Source organism: Oikopleura dioica, chromosome PAR (genome assembly GCF_907165135.1).
Source record: "Oikopleura dioica chromosome PAR, OKI2018_I68_1.0, whole genome shotgun sequence".
Taxonomy (NCBI): Eukaryota; Metazoa; Chordata; class Appendicularia; order Copelata; family Oikopleuridae; genus Oikopleura; species Oikopleura dioica.
Window position 1 is genome coordinate 6,076,614 of NC_137293.1, and position 19,259 is coordinate 6,095,872.

Consider the following 19,259-nt stretch of genomic DNA (forward strand, 5'->3'; position numbering starts at 1 on the left):
CTCGCTCGTCGACTAATGCTCGCTAGCCGAACGAGCAGCCTGAAGGAATGGGTGCGTTGAGACCGGAGTTTTAAGATTGGGGTAGCTAGGGGGAGGTCCGTATCGCTGCATGGCAATAAGCTATGGTGGGGGGGACCTTGTGCGCGTTATTGCCTGTTTGCGATCGATAATTGAGCATAAAATTATCTTTTAGATGTGATTATTATCGACCGTTTCCTAGAGGCATTCCTAAAGCGGTTCGTAAATCATCCGTCAGCTCTCCGGGTTTCAACTCCCTCAAGCGCGTCTCATACTCTTTTCCCTTAATTGCACCGTTTATCATGCCACACTATGCGCTGAGTACCTCGTAGTAGAAATCTCCATGGCGGGTCATCTTCAGTTTAGTCTGATACCTGAAGAAGGCATCGCGAAGCTTTTGGTAATCGAGGTCGATTTTTCCGAGCTTTAGTCGAACTCGCTGTCGCACTTTTTTCTTCGTCGATTGTTCGGCTTCTTTTTGTTGAAGCGCCTCTCGCATTTCCATGATTCCAGAAACTCGGGGAGCTCGAATGGGGGCTCTTCAATACCACGCTTTGCGGAGAGATATTTTCGCTGAATCAAGTTGGGTGAACTTGTTCTAAATCATATCTAGTTCACCTTGTAAGACCAATGACGTGGTACAGGGACGCTATTACGGCCAGATTTTAGGAGGACAGGAAGCTTTGGATCCATGGCTAAATGAAAAAGTTTAAAATGTTTGGGGATAATATCTTACAAGTAACATCGTGCATTTCAATAAGATCAGGTCGTTCGACAATCTGCTTCAACTCGGCAACAGTCAGCCTTGATTGTTTTTTGAGCTTCTTCTTTGAGAGTTTTTCCTTATCATCACCCTTTTTGTCGTCATCATCCGAGTCTTCCATCATGTTATCATTCTCGTGGTCGACTGTTTGATAGCCTGAATATTAATTAGCTTCAAAAGAAGTCGTACTGAACTACCTGATTTCTTTTGCACTTCAGGCATCACCATCTCCGCTGCCCTAAACGCCTCGAAGACTCTTTTGAACTAGATGGATCCAAATCCGGCTCCTCGGCAATGTAGTCAATTTCAAAGCCCTTATCTGTCTTCTTTTTCGCGTTATTCTTGTCATTTCCAGAGTCGTTACCAGTCTCATGACCTGAGTCATTTTCACTGCGCTTTTCCTCTTTTCTTCGCTTTTTCTTGAGCTTTTTACGTTGAGCTTTCGTAAGTTGCTTGCCGTTTTCATCGATAAGAGCTACTTTTGGCTTTTCAGGAGCTAGGGCAGTCAGTTGAACTCCGATTTGACCTCTGGAGCTTCTTGCGTCCATCTAGCTTCTTCCCTCGTTCTTTCTTCGCCGCGCGTTCGCCTTCGCCTTCGCCGTCAACAGGAGTCTCTGGCTCCATCGAGTCTTTTTCTTTGTTAGAGGCTTGATGAAGAACTTCTGACTTCATATTAGAAATGGCTTCCGCTACATCTTCTTCGGACATTCTTCTTGAGCGGGTTGTTTATCTGCCTGCAGCTGCGAAATGTCCGGCTTGATGTCAAATACGGGGGTACTAGATGGTGGAGCTTCTTGTCCTTTCTCAGGCTCTTGTTCTTTTTCTGGCTCATCTTCTGCGGGAGGCTCCTGGCTCGATGGCTTCTTTGACTTGAAAACAGGCAGTGAGGCAGCAGCTTGCTCGGGTTCAGCTACGGGCTCTTCCACAGCTGCTGTTTCCCGCTCTGCCTCGGGTTCAGCCGGAAGTTCTTGGCTAGATGGCTTCTCAGTTTTGAAATCAGGCAATGAAGCTGTAGGCTCTTCGGCAACTGGTACCTCTTCCTCTTGCTCGCGCGCGACTTCTTGGCTCGAGGTGACTTCTGACTTGAGGTCGAGAACGGGGGCTGCTTCTCATCCCACAGGTGCTTGTTCAGGAGCTGCAGCGGCTTCTTGCGCATTCAGGAATTCAGTCAGTCTGAAGATAAGTAATTAGTGGAGGCCCACCGTGGAATTGTATTTAGAGAAACCCTTACCTTTCTTGGAGATCAGCCTTCTTGCCTTTTTGGTCAAGCCCATGTGTCTTACAGAGTTCTTTTAGGTCCACAACCCGAAGTCCCTGGAGATCGGGGTGAACCATTCTTAACAAATTTGCATTTTTATCAAGTTGAAGTTATATTAGGTAATTATTGAAGGCAAATGTGGCACAAAGATGAAAAATTTGAAGAAAGAAAATTTGGAATGCAGAAAAGCGGATTAGGTAAATACAAAGAAGTTATAAATCATCAACGACTTCAATGACGATGCCTTCTGATGAGAAGTCCAGCTGTTCAGAAGATGACTAGAAAAAATAGAGAACGATCTTGGAAAAACCCTTCCAGTGTCGTGGGAAGGTATCTCATAAAATCTTGCAGTAACTCTACGCTTATAAAAAGCACGGCTGTTACAAACAGTTGACCCATCACGTATATCCTCCGACGTTTCGTGACTGCTTCGATTTTCGAGCCTTCTGGGATAAACGAGATCGCGAGGTCTTCGTTCATTTTGATTGTGAAGTGCCTTTTATATTTGAGCCTTCCATGGATCACCTAATGAAACCATTGATACAAAGCGAGTTTGAAACTCTTGTTTACCCTTTTGAAAAGCTCGAAGGTTGTGTAAACTTGATCAAGGCTACGCGTCGTCGAATTCCTTCCTGGTCTCTGAAATCATCGAATTCCCATGAACATTTTGATGATACGCATGCAGAATCTGAACCAGCTGATAATTTATAGTCCATCGAAAGAACTGATCCAAATTAAATTTGCCGCCTTTGTATTTCTGGAATGAGCTCTGGATGAAGGTCGAAAATCGTCTACCCTCGTCGGGGATCGATGATGAAGAGGTTTTTATCTGTTTCTAATCGCACATAGCTATAGATGAATTTAAAAAACTTTTTGCAGGCAAAATCCTGACTTTGCCTACTTTTATATTCAGGAGAAAGCCCGTAAAATTCTGAGTCGACTGGACGAGACTCAGACGAAAACCGTCAGACGATGACGTCATAAATGACGCTAGAAGTTGTCAAAAATGGCGATTTTGGGCAAACTTTGAGTCACTTTTGGGCTTTTTGACGGAATTTTTAATGTTCTATAGTTCAAATTGATCCCTGTGAAAAACTGTACTAAGGTTTTTCATGATTTTTCATTTCGTCGAAATTTTTTTCGGAAAATTCTAGAGCCAAGTTTTTCAAAATTTTTCTTAATCCGTAAAAACCTTAGTGCAGTTATTAAAAAGCTTTCATTTAAGCTATCAAACACCGAAAAATTCAAGCAGGAACGCCGTTAAAAGAAGACTCAAAGTTTCGGCTTTTTGTAACCTTCTGACGTCATTTGTGACGTCATTCTCTAGAAAATTTTTAAAACGATTTGGTCGAATCGACTCAAAATTTTGCAGGCTTTCTTACGGGCTGAAAATCTGACCACGTTAGAATTCTGCTTGCAAAAAGTTTTTAAATTCATCATAAGGAAATATTCAAAGCGTACCTAACAAAAGATCGGAAAACTGTGCACCGCTCCAATTGTTCGCTGCATTCCACTCATTGACCCCCGATCCGGAACCGATTTCAACTGCTAGACCAGGCTTTTCTTTGGAAATAATCAACAAGCGCTACAAAACATACTACAATATCTGACTTCCTTGCCTAAACATTTATCCTGAAGTTCCTTTTCAATGCCATCAAGAAAGACAAAAGAATCCTCAGAAGGCTCATACACAGAATCGGTATAATCATACCATGCTGAATAATCTGGCGTTGGACGCATTCTTAATTTTTACCATATCAGTTTTATTGAAATTTACAAGTTGCCAGTATTTTAAATTTTCAGAATATCTTCTTTCATCCTTGATGAAATTTTCGGCAGTCCGAGTGAGCTCCCAATCTGATGCAATCTAAAATGGAAAAGACGTTAATTTAAAATCATAGTAAGGCGACAAAGGCAGTGAATAAAGAGTATAAAAGTGAGGTGATAAGTGAAAATGTGAACTATATACAGTGAGAAAGAAGGAAAGGGGTTTAGTATTTTTCCTTCACCCGTGGGTCGCCTTGTTTCAGAAGAGTACGGTGTCTGTCTTTGAGGTTGATATTCGTCCTCGTCGTATCACGGAAAGACTTGTTCCAGATCTTGATCCAGTCTTTTCCGTATTGATCGAGGCCAGCAATCAGCTTGGCGTCCTCGTCCTAAAATAATAACAATTAAAGATTTAAATCATTTATTAAGAGCTTACTTCAGTCCACTTCTTTCTTTTCTGCGGGGCAGGGGTTGATATAGACCTTGTTGCTGCCCGCGAAGCTGGTCGGCTTGACTCCGCCCGCGAAGCTGGTCGGCTCGACGCTGCCCGCGAAGCTGGTTGGACTGACCCTTCGCTGGCTGACTCGTCAGACTAAAGTGAAGTTAGAGTACTTTTTCATGATTTCAAATCGTTACCTCTTCTCGTTGATTCGAATCAACAGGAGTGTCTACTCTGCTCTCGTTGCTATCTTTAGTAATGATATAAAAGAATTAGTTGACTATCACTATGATGGTCTCATGAAAATAATCATATTTGTGAATTTACAATTTTATATCATTTCCTGAATCGATGTTTTGTACTCCGCGAAGAACTGTGAATTCGAAGTCTTTCAAAGGCGATTCGTTAATGAGTTGTAGCAGTTTAGACAGCTTGATTTTGTTTTTGACGGAGCATTTCACACCGTTGAAGCAAATCAGAATATCTCCAACACGAAGCCCAGCTTTATCTGCTTCCGACCCTGGGACAACCTCGCAGATGTCGATTCCTGTTTCGCTCGATTCTTTTTCTCGAAGCCTGAGCCCTATTGGGCGCTGAATGTTCTTTGCATCTTTGAAGATGAATGTTCTTTCAACATATACTTCTCGCGGATCTCTTGTCTCCACGGAAGAACTGATGCTTCTCGGAGGCTTTCGAGCGACAGAAGGGATTATTTTTCGATATTTTTTCTTCATCGGAATCGACTTTTTCTTTGATTTAGATGGTGACTTCTCTGGTGATCGTAATTTGGTTAGCTTCGGCATGCTGGCTGTTGGCGATCTATTTCTTCTCCGAGGACGACTTTGCGGTCGACGAACTTCCTCATCCTCGCTCGAGTTCAAGAAGCTCATGCTAGCTGTTGGGGATCTATTTCTTTTCCGAGGAGGACTTTGCGGTCGACGAACTTCCTCATCCTCGCTCGAGTCCAAGAAGCTAGAAAGATCAGCATCTAGTGGCATCGCTGGAGGTGTTAAATTCTTGCTGCACGTTGGTTCGTCATGCCTCAGTTTCGCACTCTTTTCTTTGGTTGCTTTCTTTTGACTTAGCTTCATCTTTCCGACGCCTCTAATTGGACTGTCATTATCAAATGCAGAAGACAAGTCCGAAATCTCGCTCAGGGCATCTCTTCCTGGACGACGAGCAATGGTGATATCCAAAGCTGGCTTAAGAATCGTCGGCTTTGAAGCGCTTTTCTTAGGCGGTACATTTTCTTTCTCGTGCTTGCTCCTTTTCGCTGCGTGATCTTTCGCGCTTGCTTCGCCCTGCGCGTTCTTTTCAGGAGTCTGAAGCTTTCTCTTGTTTGAGGTGGGAAACATAAATTCGCGAACGTCCTCTCTGTCAATTGGCGCGGGTGGGGATTGATCATGTTCAGGCGATAGTGCTTGTCGATCCTCCGCAGATTCATCGAACAAAGCTTGCTGCGACCAGTTATGAGCTGACTCCTGCTCTTCTCGTGGCTGCGAGCGTTCCTGACTTTGCGATTTGGAAGATTTAGACTTCGAAGGTCCCGGCTTTTCTTTTGTAGGCTTTTCCGCTACTGGAAGACGCTTTTTGAAACGGCTTGATGATCCTGGAACGGGCTCCGAAAAATTCACATTGGGTACTTTTGGCTCCCAAGAAATCGCATTTTCAAGTTCTCGATTCAAGGGATCGCTCGAATCTCGTGCAGGGTTTCTTTTTGCAATAAAAGCCCTTGCGAATTCCAGACGTCGACTTATTCCGCCAGCTTGTGCTTTGCGACAGGCTTCAGCCAACGATTTTTTCACCTCTTCACGAGTTGGTTTTGCTCTCGATCTCGGCATTTTTCTGTTAACTCTTTTTGCTGTTTAGCCTGATCTGCTTGCTTGTTAATCTTCTTTGTTTCAGAATTCCTCGTCGGCGATTTGAGCTTCGCAAAGTAATCGTCATCTAAATCCTCGTCGAAAGTCTTCTGTGTCGCTGAGGCTTGCTCCAAGGTTGGAGAAGTGGGAGGCGTAAAAATTTTTCGTTAGTCCCTTGTAACTCTTGTCGAGGTTGAATTTGAGTTGCCGATGTTGACTCATGTCGAGCTTGAGTTGCTTGTGTTGACTGTTGTGAGTCGAGAACAAGCGCTGTGTGGTTTAAAAGATCGCTCGCTCGCTGAGTCTGGTTCATCTCTTCTTGCGACTTTTCTTCTTGAGACTCTTCGGCGCATAAGTTCTGCACATCGTGAGTCCTTCTTGTTCTCCCTTCAGTCTCTCGTAGCGTCTCTCCAGAAACCTGTGACCAGGAATCTTTTGTTTCGACCTTTTTGATTTCCCTGTCGTATCTCCCGAGGACGCCATGATTATCTCCGGGGTATCCATCGGTTCTTCCTGATTTTCATTGAAGAGGCTTCGACGAAGCTTTCTCGGGGGCTGTGGAGGTGAAGCGGGTGCTGATTGATCAGTCTTACTGGGCGTTTTCGGTAGACTCTTTTCAGGCGTTTTGTAGACGGAGGAACCTTGAGAGGAGTTAGCTTCTTCTTCGTCTTGCTGGGAAATCTGCGTAGTATCAATTGGCTGCAGCTCATCATCGAAAAGTTCTCCGCTGACGGAGAGGGAGATCTCTGGATCCGAAGGCACCTCATCATTGAGTAGTTCACCACTGACTGATACGGAAATTCCAGCGATCCCTTCTTCGGATCCCAGAGTATTCTCAGAGACTTTTGCTAAACAGAAGGTAAGGATTCAGTAAAAGAGTCAATAACTTACGAGATGGTTTGACAGCTTTGTTTTGCTTCTTTTCCGCTCTTGGTGTTTTAGGTGAATGCTCTGTGCGATTCTTATCTGGAGTAGCATCAGTTGTGCTTTGAGAAAACTCAGCAGCTCGCTCCATCATCTCATATCGGCTCAGTTGAGAAAGTTGAGTTTCCTGAGTTCCCCAGCCATCGGGGCTCTTCTGAGATTGGAGAAGCTCCGCTAACGGTATTCGAGGGGAAATCTCAGTTGATTCCTTCGCAGAACTTGTCTTTCGTTGCGGACTCGGCGCTATAATTCGAGTTTATTTTCAATATTTATTTGATCGATTACTTGGTTGGTCGGGATCAAGATCTGAGACCAGCTTCGAGTTGGATGATTTGTTAGAAGTCTTCTTCGGCGATATGAAGTGGGGTGAAGGCTGCGAAATCTCAGCAGCTCGTTCCAGCGGGGGATATCTACGCGGAATTGCATGAAAATACGTCAGCTGGCTTTAATTTTACCTATTTCTGATGATTCACCCTCGTGAATGAGACGCTCTCCCGAATTATCATCCGACGAAGGGAATTCATCACTCTCTTTTAGTTTCATTTTCAATCCGATAGCGCACTGTCTGAACAAAAAATATGGGATCCTTTCTCTACTCTTTTCGTAGAGTCTGCCCTCAAATGGCGACGGCCGAGCAGCAAAAATGAGAAAAGGATTCTCGAAAAATGAGTATTTTCAAATGATGCTCCGACTCGCCTTGATCGCAGTCTTTCGATCAGATAAAAATGATCGTTTAGACATGGACGAATCAAAAAGTAGATAGAATATTTTTCGACATGTTTTTGGATATTAAAATTGGCAGTAATCGGTTTTTTTAAAAAGAAGGACTCGTTGCTTGAAACTCCTTGAGGCTCTTTTCCATTTGCTCCGCGCGAAATATCACTTCCGCTTCTTCATCCAACGCCGGTTTTCGCCATTTTCGAGGAGATATGTCCGCCAGTCCGCCGAGAATCTCTCGCATAAAATAAGGAGGGACGCGTTCGTTATTCTCGACGATGTGAGCGAATCCTCCGCCACCGCCAAATTCGACGGCAATATGACCTAAAATCAATTCATCTTTGGTTTCTCATCATTTTCTCACCTAATTTTTGAACCTTTTTGAAATGGCTCATTTCTTTCATCGTGTTTATCACAGCCTCGTTGATTGCCCACATGTCTTCTGCATCTTGAAACGCTTTCTGGAAGTACATTGGCCCCATTTCAGCCTCCTCCATGTCGATTGGAACGCATTCCGTGACAAAATGCGGGAAACCCTTCGTCTTCGTCGCTAGAGCAGTTAGCAAGGAACTAATCGACACTGGAATTAAGAGAAGCTGCTGTAAGATGGTGAGTAATTGCATAGCGTGTCCATTGCAAAAAATAGGTTCAGTTGAGAAAAAGCTTTGAATTGTCCAGGCATTCCACCGAATTTGTTTGGCATGCCACCAAATGTCAGGTTGACCGAATGGATTCTGAAATGTTTATCAAAAATAAAACTTGAGATGGACTTCTACCGGTGCTCCTGCCATGCCGGGCATATGTGCAGAGTTCGCCAACATGAGTTGAGGCGCCATGATCATCGGCTGCTCGGGCTCTTCGGCTTTTTCGACCTCTTTCGCATTCCTATTCTTTTCTACATTTTCCAGTGTTTCGATTCGGAGGATCGTTTCACGAAGAGTCTAGATTCAAGATAAGCATAAAAATCATCATCATTTGTTACCTAGATAAAGTAAGGCATGGCAAAGTCCTGGATTCTGTTTCCCCACGATTGCTCGAGAACAACGTCGGGTCGCATGAGGTCGTAACAGGTGTAGAGGCAGGCAGCAATGGAATGAGGAAGGAAAAGAACAGTTCCACGCTGGGAAAGGCGGCAGACAGCAACAAGTCGACAACTTCGATCATCGTCAGCGAGATGCTCTCTGCTGCGAAGAGTGACGCGCATCTGGGCTCGAGCTTCTCTCGGAAGCCGGAAAGGCGCAGTTCGGGAAAGAGGCGCTCGAATTGCTCCACCAAAGAGTGGAGGGGCTCGTGAGCGAGCAGCGCCGCGTACAAACTATGCGACACCTTCATCATTTAATCGTTCGCCGTGTCACTAGTCAGAAGCGTTAGGAGTCCTGTCAATAGATTCGATTGGACTCACCAGAAATCGACGATATATTTGAACAAATAAACGACTTCGGGAGAGGAAGAAGACAGCCGCGCTAGTTTCAAAATCGCCTTCGAGGTTTGGCCGATTTGTTTTTCGCTGGAAAAGGTGACTTCTTTGTTCAAGAACATCCAGTGCTCGTGCATTCCCGACTCGTTGTCCATCGTTACGTCTGGAATACACTAAAACGATCAAATTGATGACCACTGAAAAACAGCCGTTTTTACCTCGATGGAATTGTCGATATCGTAATCGAGGTCGAAGATGTCCTTTCCAGAGATTTCCCACTGCGTCACTTTTCCAGCAGCGTTTCCTGCAGCTGCGAAACTGAGAGGTTCATCAAAATATTCGTCAGGGGCGCTAATTGACTAAGAAACTAGATTAAACTTTCAGCTTTTCGAGTGTAACTGTACTTGTCTACACTGTAGGGGCACTTCTGAATTCTTCTTTTGAGCAGCATCGCCGCGTGTGGACACATGAAGAGAAAGGACTGGCTGGGAGGATTTTCTGGTAAGTCGTCCGGCAGGTGGTCACCGAACACTGCGAAATCGTTACATTTTGAATTGAATCTCTTTTTTACCTTGTGCTTGAACATTTCGTTCTTGAAGGAGTTTCTGCGTTCTTTCTCTAGCAGCTCATCATCCTCGGAAAAGGCACTTGATTTGGCAATGGAGGCAAAAGCTGTTCGCAATTCTGAGTGATTTTATCTTGTCCCAGAGAGAGTCCGCGAGCAGTTAGCCCTGTTCCAGCTCGTTGAGGAAGGCATTGTGCGCGATGATCACTTCGTTCAGGTCATTTGCTTTCTCGACCTGAAAATGATCCAGTTTGGTGCGACCAAGAAGGACTTACCTTTTCGGCGAAGACTGCCCAAGATGTCTCGCTGATTTCGAAGTGAATGTAGTACTGCAGCTGGCCGATGAAGTGGATCATTTCGAATTGCAGAATGTTGCTGATGAAGAACACTTCCTTCACTAGACAGTTCATTAGTTACACTAATCCTTGATCCTCAGTACCTTCGCTTATTTCCCGCGAGCCATGCGTTCGAGCGATCCAGAATTTCTGAATACTCGATTCCGCTCATTTCATTCTTTTCTAAATATCAGACATCCTTTTTGATTGTTTTTTTTTTTTCAGTATCAAAGAAGAATTAAGAGTTTTGTCTTGACGGCTCTACAAAAATAGAAGGTTAGAAAAGTAGACGATGGTCCTCGAATGTCAAAGAGACGGGAAGTTTGAAAAATACAGTTAGTCGTTGGATTGCTGCAAAATGATATTTTTGTCCTGCTCGATCTTCTCGGTCGAGACGGTTTATCAAGAAGAAAAACGGGCAAAAGCTTATGATGCATTGACTGAATCGCCTGCTACTTACTGAGGAAGCTCCCTACTTCATCATGACGAGCTCTAGAATACTTTTTAACTTGCAGTGCTTCAAAAATTGTGCTATAAAAATGCTTCAAAATAAACAAGCTGCTGTTACTGCAACAACGAAGAACAGATAAATCTTTCAATTTTTGAAAAGTGTATTTCTTTATACAAATAAATAAGTTAAATTCGTAACCACTCAAGTTTCACTTCATTCCGAAATCAAGCGGCCGCGGGAAACTCCTGATCCGAACCGTTTTCTCGTTCAGATGTCGCTAGAGTTGGTTCTCCGCGGGACTTGACTTGGGAAAAATATGGTTTGATAGTAGCACAAGCAACGAGGTAAAAGAGAATATGTTGTTTTGGGAGAGTTTCAATTCTGAAAAGAGAGTATTTTTTCTTTCTCAAGGAGAAAGGAGTGAAGTCATTTTGGCACCAGAAAAGAAGGCCAAAATTGTTTCAGTTAAAAACATCCTAAATAAATAAATGCTTAAGAATTGACAGTTCGATCCTTAACTCCGCAACTGGAATTCGACAAAAATTGTCGAAACGTCATCATGACCCCCATCTTTGATTGGTGAATAGCCTAATTATCAATCATCGATTGGCTCTATGAGTTGACGTGGCTTTAGTTCCAGTTGCGGAGTTAAGGGCCAAGAAAAGGCAAAGTTGAACACCTCAAAAAAGGGGTCAGAAACCCATTTGTTCACCATTAGTTCTTCAATTTGAATGAAGTCAAAAGTAGGCCTTGGAAATTTCAGTAGAGAAGAAAAAGTTGATAGAAAAAAGGACGAGAAGATACGAAAAGAGAAAGGCGAAGAGAGCATGTTGAATCTTGAATTTTTAGACGGAAGTTTAAAAAAGAAAAATGATATAGTGCCGAAAGAATAAAAGTGCCGAGGTCGGACACAACAGAAACGATGACCGTTACGTCGTCCATTTTGCCGCCGGTGTAGTGGAAGCCGGCGCTTTTGGCGGCGAGCGCGAAGGGAGAAACGTACGATTTGTTGAGCGCGTTCTTGTGCGCGCGCGAGGCTAGGCACTTTGCCGTGCGCTCCAGGTCTGAAGAAGAGGAGTTAAAGGGTTGAAAGGGTTGAGGAGGCAGACCTTGAGTGTGGATTTGATCGGCGTGGGGAAGATACGAGAGTTCCTGGAGTAGCACTTCGTCGGGGACGTTGTCGAACAGACCATCGGTAGCTGTGACGATTAGATCTCCCTGGAAAAAATTAGGTTAGTAGAGCAATTGATCAGAATACGTCGTAAACCCAGATTCACCGATTCAAAATCGCGTATTCAAGAAAAACATAAAACTTTTAACGGCGCGTCCAAAAGACAAACCACGGGACTTTCTATCTGTCTTGAAAACTTACCGGGTGCGTGACGAATTTCTTTTCGTGTGCATCAGACGGCATATCAGCGATAAATCGCAGACTTGGCGGCGCATAAGCCAGTTGCTTAAAAATCGTTTATGGAAAATTTTAACTGATTTCTGTACCTTTGGAATGTTAAACTTGTGCGTCTGTTTTTCACTCCTGTCTATGATTTCGCCGTTGCGGACAATTAGGTAGCCCGAGTCGCCGAGATTCGCCGTCGTCAGGATTCCCGTTTCCTGCTCGAAGGAGAGGATGCAAACTGTCGATGAACCCACGATTTGGAAGTTTTTCTTTTTGTTCAGCAACAAAAGCTGAAAGAAAAGTGTGCTCATTATCTTGTCTCTCATGGTTATTGAATACTTTCTGAGCATCAGCAGAATCTGAAGATTCTTTTCATGCACTTACCTTATTGTAAGAGTCGTCGATGAGACGCATGGGATCCTCTTGCTTCTTGTTGGCCATATGATGGCCCATATCTTTGCAGATTCGCATCAGGGAGGAGGACTCCTCCTGGAGGAGAAGACGGAAGGATCGAACCCGCGATCCCGCCAGCCTCCCACGCCGTCAGCGATGCCGATGTAGTCTGAAACGTCGATGAGAAAGAGGTCAATCGGAGGGGCTTACCTTTTCTACGACTGTTGGTTAGAGCGAAGCAGGCATCCTCGCCGAACTTCTGAATGGTAGCCAGAGCGCTTTGTCCAGAAGTGCATCTGATGTTTTGCGACACTTTCGAGAAGCCAGCAGCTGCCCAGTTCAGTTGCGAAATCTTCACAATTATCGGTGGCAACGGGTCCTGAAAATAAAATTGGTGAAAATGAATCAAAATCAAAATGGATCATCGATGTGTTTATGGGTGAATTTATTGACAGTTCTTTTTATTTTCAAAAATCAGACAGTGTATCTCGCGTCAAAGGGAGAAATGAGCCTTTCATATTTTATGCAGTCTTTGATCCACTTCGGTTTCGCCAAAATCAGCTTCTTGTTGCTCTTGTATTCGCTGATGCTTTCCTTCGATTCGCAAATTATGTGCGACAAGAAAGGTACTTCTTTTTTCTTAATGAGGTTTTTCAGCTTCCTTTCAAGGTTATTACGAGTACCTTGACTTTTCCTCCTCTTTCTCGAATCGCCGTGGCGATCTTTTTTCTATTCTTCAGCTTCTCGTCGACGATGAAAATGTAGGGCGCAAAAAGAAGCTCCTTTTCTTTGATTTTTGGGTCGAGCTCGAAGTCCTGCAGAGAAGAGTCCTCGTTGTTTTCCATCGTTTTCACCCACTTTCCCATTTTCGTCATCAGTTCACAAATCACTAAAAATAAGTAGGAAACAATTTGATAATCCGACGAACCTTCAGTTGGAGCTTTCTTTTGAGCCTCCTCCCGTAGCTGCGGCTTCAGAATCCTCACGTCCTCGAGCTCTTCCTCCGAATCCGGGATCGTCTCCACCACTTGCTCGCTCGTATCAGATCCACTTGTCCAGCCAGGATCACTTTCAACTTGCGGCTCTTCTGTTTCGCTTTCGTCTTCGTCCGAGCTGTTAACTGGCGCTAATGAAAACTCCTTCCAAGGCAGCTTTGTCCGCTGAGAAGATTGAGCGAAGACCCATTCTTTTTTCATTATCTTTCCTCTTCCAAGGAACTGATTGTATTTCGGCGTCCCCGCGACCGAGCAAATCAGATGAGTGACTCTGCCAGTGACATCGCGCTCGTACTGGCCGCCCATGTTCAAAACTGCTTGTCGAATGTTTGATCGCTCCGGGTTAACGAAGCCGGACAAGGCAATCGTCATCCCCCTCATGATTTGATTGAACGGAAGCGCTGGAGCAGGCCTGGACGAAGTCTTCTGTTTTTTCGCAGGCGAGTCTTGAAAATTCGCAAATCTCTTTCTTGCCGCTTCTTTCTTTTTCTTCTCGTCTGCTTGGACGGTGTTCTTGATCATGTTTTGAAGCGCGGAGTTTGGAATGGTGCGAACTTGCGTCGTTCGCTGGATGATCGGAGAAGAGCGATTCGAAGAAGAGGATGGCGATGTTATCGAAACTTGGGAAGACGTGGAGGGCTTCAAATGGGAATGCTTGTTTTTGAGAGTTTTGTTTCCCGCGTTCAAATCGTAGTTGATCTTCATTGGTCTTTTTGCCGGTTTTCAACTGTTTTCATTTATCAATGCTTTTAGGAATGAAAAACCAGAACCTGTCGTCGATGATTTTGTAGCTCTTGCTCGAAGTAGAGATTTCAACACTCGAAAGCGCAGATCTGTCGAGAAAGTCGTTTCCGTCGAACTCTTCTTTCGAACTTTTCTCTTCATTCTTCTTTCTCTCCGCTTCTTCTTCCTTCAGTCTCTTCAGAGCATTCAGCTGTTTCTGGCGAATCTTGCTTTCCTGATTCACAGTCCGCGAAGCTGGGATTTCGCTACGGCAGACGATGAATGTGATTCCGTACGGTTTCGTTTTGACGTGCGGCTGGGCGATGTTTAGGCGCAGTTTGTCCCATTTTTTGTCGCGATTCGCTTTCAGGAAATCGTAGTTGGTCGATAAATGCACTTTGCGCTCGTTCATTCGGTTCCGGCAGTCGACTGGGCTCATGAAAGTGCCGGACAGAAACGCGAACCACTGACGTCATTGAATGAAATAAAAAAAAGAAGAGTAGTACCTGATTTGGCTCGTTTTCGTGGCCAACTTCGACTTCAAAAGTCGCCGATCCGGCGTTTCCAATGTCGATTGCTTGAATTTTGAACTCTTTCTTGAACTTGATCTCGACATGGCCTTCTCGATCGGCAGCAGGAACCAGCCAAGCTTGTCGCTTTTGAAAGTCGATTAGATTTTCCGCTGGATACTTTGGCGCCACTTCGTTCGAGCGATCCAGAATTTCTGAATACTCGATTTCGCCCATTTCATTCTTTTCTGAAAATCAGACATGCTTTTTTTTGATTGTTTTTTCAGTATAAAAGAAGAATTTAGAGTTTTGTCTTGACGGCTCTACAAAAAAGAAGGTTAGAAAAATAGACGATGGTGCTTAGAAATGTCAAAGAGAGGTGCTATGAAGTTTGAAAAATACAGTTAGTCGTTGAATTGCTGCAAAATGATATTCTGGCTTTGCTCGATCCTCTTGAGAGCGTCGTGTTCAGCTCGGAGTCGCTCTGCTTGCAGCTTTTGTTCTTCGATTTTCTCGAGCAAGGCTATCTGAATTTTGAAATCGATTCTTGGTCTACTAGCTCGTCGGTTCTTACCTTTTCGAGTTCGGCCTCTCGTGTGACTGCTTGTAATTTGGCGCGAGCAGCGATCGCGATCAGTTTTCGTTGCTTCACTTGCTCGGCTAGCTTTGCTGACTCTTCGGAAAAGTCTTTGAGAATTCGCTGGAGGTCCTGGACGTCCATCACGAATCTGTCGGTGCAGGTCTTTGCGTTCTCTAAAGAAAAAATCAGATATGGCAGAAACATGAGGACCTTACGGGCGGAATCAGCTGATTTAGAATCAACGACTCGAATTTGCGAGATGTCGTCCATGAAGAGCCCATAGCTCTCGAGAATGGCTTTTGAATCGATCTCTTCCATGATTTCTTAACTAAACCCGACGTTTTTCGGTGATGATTTGGTGAAACAAGCAAGTAGTTGAACTCTCGAATTAAGGATTTACGGAAGGAAAAACATGAAAGGGCAATTGAAATTGAAAATTGAAGCGGAAATCACAGGTAAATTAACAGGATAGAACTTTCGACGTTAGGACTGCTTTTGCGACTAAAAAAAAATCGTTTAAAAGCCGAATAACTTTTTTAAAACCTGAAATAGCTTGAAGAGTTTCAAGATAACATCTGCTCTCGTCAAGCCAGGGCTGAAATATCCTCCTCAGCTCGCCAGAAGATTGATTCATGATTTTCACCGCTGTTTCGACATCGTCTTTTTGAAGGGCGAAAAGAAAGCCGGAGAGAAGTTGGTCTACTTCGGAGAAACCGGATTTCCGCAAGTATTCGCTCATTTCCGCTGGTTTCGACCAGCTGTAGAATTTCGATCGCAAGAAAGAAAGATTCTCGGCGAGAATTCCGTGGTTCTCCGCGTTTATCAATCCTACCAAATTGAATCTTTATAACCAAAAGGCTCTTCAATAGAGACGAAAATTTTTACCTTTTTCCCGCGCCAAAGAGGCCATTTTTTCAACGACTTCTTTTGACTCTGTTGAAATCGGATTAAAAACGCTTTTTCTTTGAAGAGAGACTCTATCAGTCACTTCAGAAATCGAGAAGACTTCAGAGAGTCGATATCCCAAACACGGAGCGACGGAAATCGAAGGCAAGGAAGAGTTTAGCAGTTTTTCTTCCAAGTCACTCAGTTCTCGCAGCAGTCTTTGGAGATAAACGTGCCTTTGGGTGGAATATAACTCGCTGAGCCACACTTCTGAAGCTGGAAGATATTTTTCCTTGGCGGCTGCGTCTTCTGCTGCTGCGGATTCCAGAGCTGCAGAGAGTTTTTCACTTTCGCCAAGAACTTGAAAATAACTAAAAGAAGAAGCGCTTTGGCTACAAACCTGAAAGTTTTAATTGAAGGTTTTTCATCGCAACAATTTCAAGATCTGCATTCATCTTCTCTTCCAATTCTTGCGAAAATTGTGCTCTTTGAAGCTCCAGCTGCGAATTCAAACACTCGATCCGCTCCCTCAAATTCTCCAGAAACTTCTCGCCCAATTCCTCTTCGAATTCCTCCTTCACCTCTTCGTACAGTGCTTTTACTGACTCATCGAATCGCTTCTCCAGCTGGGTCAGCTTAAGATCATACTCGGCCTTGACGCGTGCTTGGGCGGCTGGAAGATTGGCGCTTCTGTGTCGCTCGATGTAATCGTTCTCGCCGCTTTTTAGCTCGTCCAGTTGCTTTTTCAATTTGTTTTTGTAAAAGAACATCGAGCAGACTACGTTGTCCAGTTCTAGCGAAGAGAAAGAGTCGTCCTCGAAAGCGCCAAGAGCATCTTTTGGAATCGAATCTGAATTCGTCCTCAATCCCCCATTTTTGTCAAAGCAAACTTACCATTTCGCAAGTCGATTAACGCCGAAAGCTTTCCTTTAATCGACTGCAGCTTTTCAGCACGATCTTGAAGAGCTTCAACTCCTTCGAGATCTTCAAGACAAGCAGCGCTGTTTTGCGAGGCCTCCAGTGTCACTTCGACGTTTTGAATGATTTGCTCGACTTCTTCGAGTTTCTGGAAGAGCGCCCACTGGAGGGAGAGCTGGTCTTCGGCAGATTTAAGGGATGTGTTCATGGACTTGTACTGCAGCTTGCAAAGTTGGGAGAAAGACGAGTTCAGTTCCTCCATCGCCATTCTCGTCGTTTGCAAAAGCGTCTCGATGTGAGAAGCGGATTCTCTTTCTTCGTCTTTAGCAGCTACGGTAACTGTTCGCTTGCTCGCCAAAAAGGAGCCCGCCGCAGCGAGTGAAAGAGGTTTTACGATTCGATATTTCCACATTCAGTCCTGAATGAAACAAATTCAAATTCAGCCGACTCAAGTTTTATTAGATTATTTTTGATAATTACAGTTTCAAAATTTGTACATTTTTTGAAGGATCAGAATAGCTTTATCATATTTTTGTAGGATTTTACGTAGCTGGCGGCAGTTTTCAGTTTCCAAGACATATTCTGAAGTCTATTTGAAAACAAAGAAATCTAAGCTCGAGCTACCATTTTACTATTTTGCCTCTCTCGAGCAGCAATGAGCAAACTATCCACGTCTGTACTTGGCCCGAGAACGGCCACAGCCGGGTCAGATTCTAGTAGCTTCTTTGCCATTCTTTTAACGTCCTCGATGGTAACTTTGTCGATTTGCTTCACGATTTGATTTGGATTCTGAGGCGCGCCAAGAGCGACCGTGTCTTTCGCGAAGATTTCCATCATTTCCGCCTTGATCTCCAAGTCGCGCAAATATGAATTCAGGAGCTGGTTTTTCGACTGCATCAGTCCTGGAGAACGCATCCAGCCATCGTAAGAGCCCTCAACAAAGAATAAGGGCTTACGCTAAAAATCCACTTATCCTTACCTTCGATATCCTTTCCAGCATCAGAATACCATTATTAACGGCCAGTTGTTCGCAATTGTCGCCTCCTTGGCCGAAAATAATAAAACTGCCCGCATCCTCAAACTCTTTATAAATCGCCTTGAAGTGGTTCCACAAGTTCTGCTCCATCGGATTCGCCAAGATCTGCGTGCACAAGAGACTGGTGATTCCTTTCCCCGGGCCGCCCGATTCGAAGTAGCTTTGGCCGCCCAGCATGGCGCGTAATACGTGGCAGGTGTAGCGATCTGGGTCGTTGATACTCGGAGCTTCCCAGGCGATTGAAGAGTAAGTTTGTGAATTGCTCTCGTCGCCGAGAATCGAGAACGAAGATGAACCAGAAATCAAGTGCGCCGCTCCACCCGTCCAAACTGCCGGTTCGGATGAAAGACTGAATATTTAATTCGCACGATAAATAATCTGGACAGTTTACCTTGATTGAGAAATCCCAAAAGACGGATCTACGGCCAAAGAAAGAAGCGGCTTGACTGATTCGACAAGCTCTTCCATTTCCATTCCCACGGCCACAATGACGGGGTCTTTTCGGAAGTAATTTTGGCTTCGAAAATCAGCGATCTCTCTAGCTATTTTCAGGCTAGAGCCAGGAATTCTCTCGTGCATGCTTCGCTTGATTCCAAGACCACGAGTCGAGTGATTGAAGCCTGCATGAATAGCCAACTCGCAAATTTCATTAACTCGGACAGCTTCAAATTCGTTATGCTTTAGTTCATTTTCCACCGAAGCCAGGGCTTCTTCAATGCAGTTCTCAGTGAGCATCGGTTGAAATGCCGTGTCGAAGAGCACTTTGATTCCCTCTGAAATGTGCTTGTTCATGATGGACAAGGCGTAGATCGTCGTTTCATGGTCGCTTTGAGCGTCGAAAATTGCCCCGCATTTGTCCAGATAATCCTGTTTTCAAGGTTTAGAAATCATTGAAATCAAGAAAGAGAATCCAAAAGATTGAATTTTAAAGTTTTGACCCGTTCCCGAATTTCATTTCTACTTTCAAAAGAGCTGCATTTCCCAAAAGCGAGTGCTTGGTCAAGATGACTGATTCCAGGAGAAAAGGCGCCAGTATGCCTCGATCCCGCGGCAAAACACAATCCAACAGTCGTGTGAGTTCCATGTCGAGACGGGCGCGTGACCAGAGTCAAAGAGCGAAATTCGTCAATGGGAATCTTTTTGATTTCGGTCTTGAAGGGGTCTTTATTGAGTTCGACGAAGGACTCGTTTTCAAACTTCGCCAAAGAGGGAGATCGGAGGGCTACTCGATTGTTCCTGCGACTACTCCGCGAAAGAAAAGACGAAAAAACGCGACTTCGAATCATCTTTTTCTGAAAGAAGATTCATCAG

At 44.3% G+C, this 19,259-nt stretch overlaps 9 protein-coding genes across 9 annotated transcripts; all 9 read right to left on the reverse strand.

Moving 5' to 3' along the window:
* Window positions 1–149: 149 nt before the first annotated feature.
* LOC145706131 (splicing factor 3B subunit 2-like) lies at window positions 150–3,785 on the reverse strand. Its single transcript, XM_081783652.1, is given in 11 exon segments — window positions 150–301; window positions 344–531; window positions 534–591; window positions 637–713; window positions 755–937; window positions 979–1,047; window positions 1,050–1,954; window positions 2,013–2,564; window positions 2,610–2,874; window positions 3,501–3,602; window positions 3,659–3,785. Coding segments are annotated over 7 exon segments (954 nt in total). The 5' UTR covers window positions 1,330–1,954; window positions 2,013–2,564; window positions 2,610–2,874; window positions 3,501–3,602; window positions 3,659–3,785; the 3' UTR covers window positions 150–202.
* A 166-nt stretch (window positions 3,786–3,951) lies between these two features.
* On the reverse strand, window positions 3,952–6,086 carry LOC145702358 (uncharacterized). Its single transcript, XM_081779579.1, has 4 exons — window positions 4,589–6,086; window positions 4,443–4,495; window positions 4,243–4,398; window positions 3,952–4,195 (listed from the first exon to the last, which is right to left on the reverse strand). The coding sequence occupies exons 1-4, from the start codon at window positions 6,084–6,086 to the stop codon at window positions 4,031–4,033; spliced, it is 1,872 nt and encodes a 623-aa protein (XP_081635705.1). The 3' UTR covers window positions 3,952–4,030.
* Window positions 6,087–6,407: 321 nt separating this feature from the next.
* Window positions 6,408–7,428, reverse strand: LOC145702359 (uncharacterized). Its single transcript, XM_081779580.1, has 3 exons — window positions 7,314–7,428; window positions 6,996–7,271; window positions 6,408–6,952 (listed from the first exon to the last, which is right to left on the reverse strand). The coding sequence occupies exons 2-3, from the start codon at window positions 7,120–7,122 to the stop codon at window positions 6,414–6,416; spliced, it is 666 nt and encodes a 221-aa protein (XP_081635706.1). The 5' UTR covers window positions 7,123–7,271; window positions 7,314–7,428; the 3' UTR covers window positions 6,408–6,413.
* Window positions 7,429–7,808: 380 nt separating this feature from the next.
* On the reverse strand, window positions 7,809–8,866 carry LOC145706133 (CWF19-like protein 2 homolog). The gene is made up of 4 exons (XM_081783653.1): window positions 8,728–8,866; window positions 8,522–8,686; window positions 8,110–8,479; window positions 7,809–8,069 (listed from the first exon to the last, which is right to left on the reverse strand). Exons 2-4 carry the CDS (start codon window positions 8,585–8,587, stop codon window positions 7,843–7,845), a joined length of 663 nt encoding a protein of 220 aa, XP_081639779.1. The 5' UTR covers window positions 8,588–8,686; window positions 8,728–8,866; the 3' UTR covers window positions 7,809–7,842.
* A 1,828-nt stretch (window positions 8,867–10,694) lies between these two features.
* On the reverse strand, window positions 10,695–12,723 carry LOC145701494 (protein phosphatase PTC7 homolog; the record flags this gene model as incomplete). Its single annotated transcript, XM_081778711.1, has 7 exons — window positions 10,695–11,577; window positions 11,623–11,731; window positions 11,886–11,969; window positions 12,011–12,199; window positions 12,249–12,268; window positions 12,394–12,471; window positions 12,513–12,723. Coding segments are annotated over 7 exons (996 nt in total), but the record flags the coding sequence as incomplete, so codon positions are not given.
* Window positions 12,724–12,729: 6 nt separating this feature from the next.
* LOC145706128 (DNA repair protein XRCC1-like) lies at window positions 12,730–14,802 on the reverse strand. Its single transcript, XM_081783649.1, has 5 exons — window positions 14,527–14,802; window positions 14,068–14,486; window positions 13,231–14,006; window positions 12,986–13,191; window positions 12,730–12,941 (listed from the first exon to the last, which is right to left on the reverse strand). Exons 1-5 carry the CDS (start codon window positions 14,764–14,766, stop codon window positions 12,777–12,779), a joined length of 1,806 nt encoding a protein of 601 aa, XP_081639775.1. The 5' UTR covers window positions 14,767–14,802; the 3' UTR covers window positions 12,730–12,776.
* LOC145706135 (uncharacterized) lies at window positions 14,797–15,459 on the reverse strand. Its single transcript, XM_081783655.1, has 3 exons — window positions 15,325–15,459; window positions 15,104–15,282; window positions 14,797–15,056 (listed from the first exon to the last, which is right to left on the reverse strand). Exons 1-3 carry the CDS (start codon window positions 15,425–15,427, stop codon window positions 14,934–14,936), a joined length of 405 nt encoding a protein of 134 aa, XP_081639781.1. The 5' UTR covers window positions 15,428–15,459; the 3' UTR covers window positions 14,797–14,933.
* Window positions 15,460–15,469: 10 nt separating this feature from the next.
* Window positions 15,470–17,332, reverse strand: LOC145706129 (uncharacterized). Its single transcript, XM_081783650.1, has 5 exons — window positions 16,889–17,332; window positions 16,395–16,844; window positions 15,995–16,354; window positions 15,653–15,937; window positions 15,470–15,610 (listed from the first exon to the last, which is right to left on the reverse strand). Exons 1-5 carry the CDS (start codon window positions 17,322–17,324, stop codon window positions 15,570–15,572), a joined length of 1,572 nt encoding a protein of 523 aa, XP_081639776.1. The 5' UTR covers window positions 17,325–17,332; the 3' UTR covers window positions 15,470–15,569.
* Window positions 17,333–17,360: 28 nt separating this feature from the next.
* Window positions 17,361–18,840, reverse strand: LOC145706130 (mitochondrial-processing peptidase subunit alpha-like). Its single transcript, XM_081783651.1, has 4 exons — window positions 18,340–18,840; window positions 17,892–18,297; window positions 17,537–17,845; window positions 17,361–17,494 (listed from the first exon to the last, which is right to left on the reverse strand). The coding sequence occupies exons 1-4, from the start codon at window positions 18,738–18,740 to the stop codon at window positions 17,423–17,425; spliced, it is 1,188 nt and encodes a 395-aa protein (XP_081639777.1). The 5' UTR covers window positions 18,741–18,840; the 3' UTR covers window positions 17,361–17,422.
* Between the last annotated feature and the right edge of the window lie 419 nt (window positions 18,841–19,259).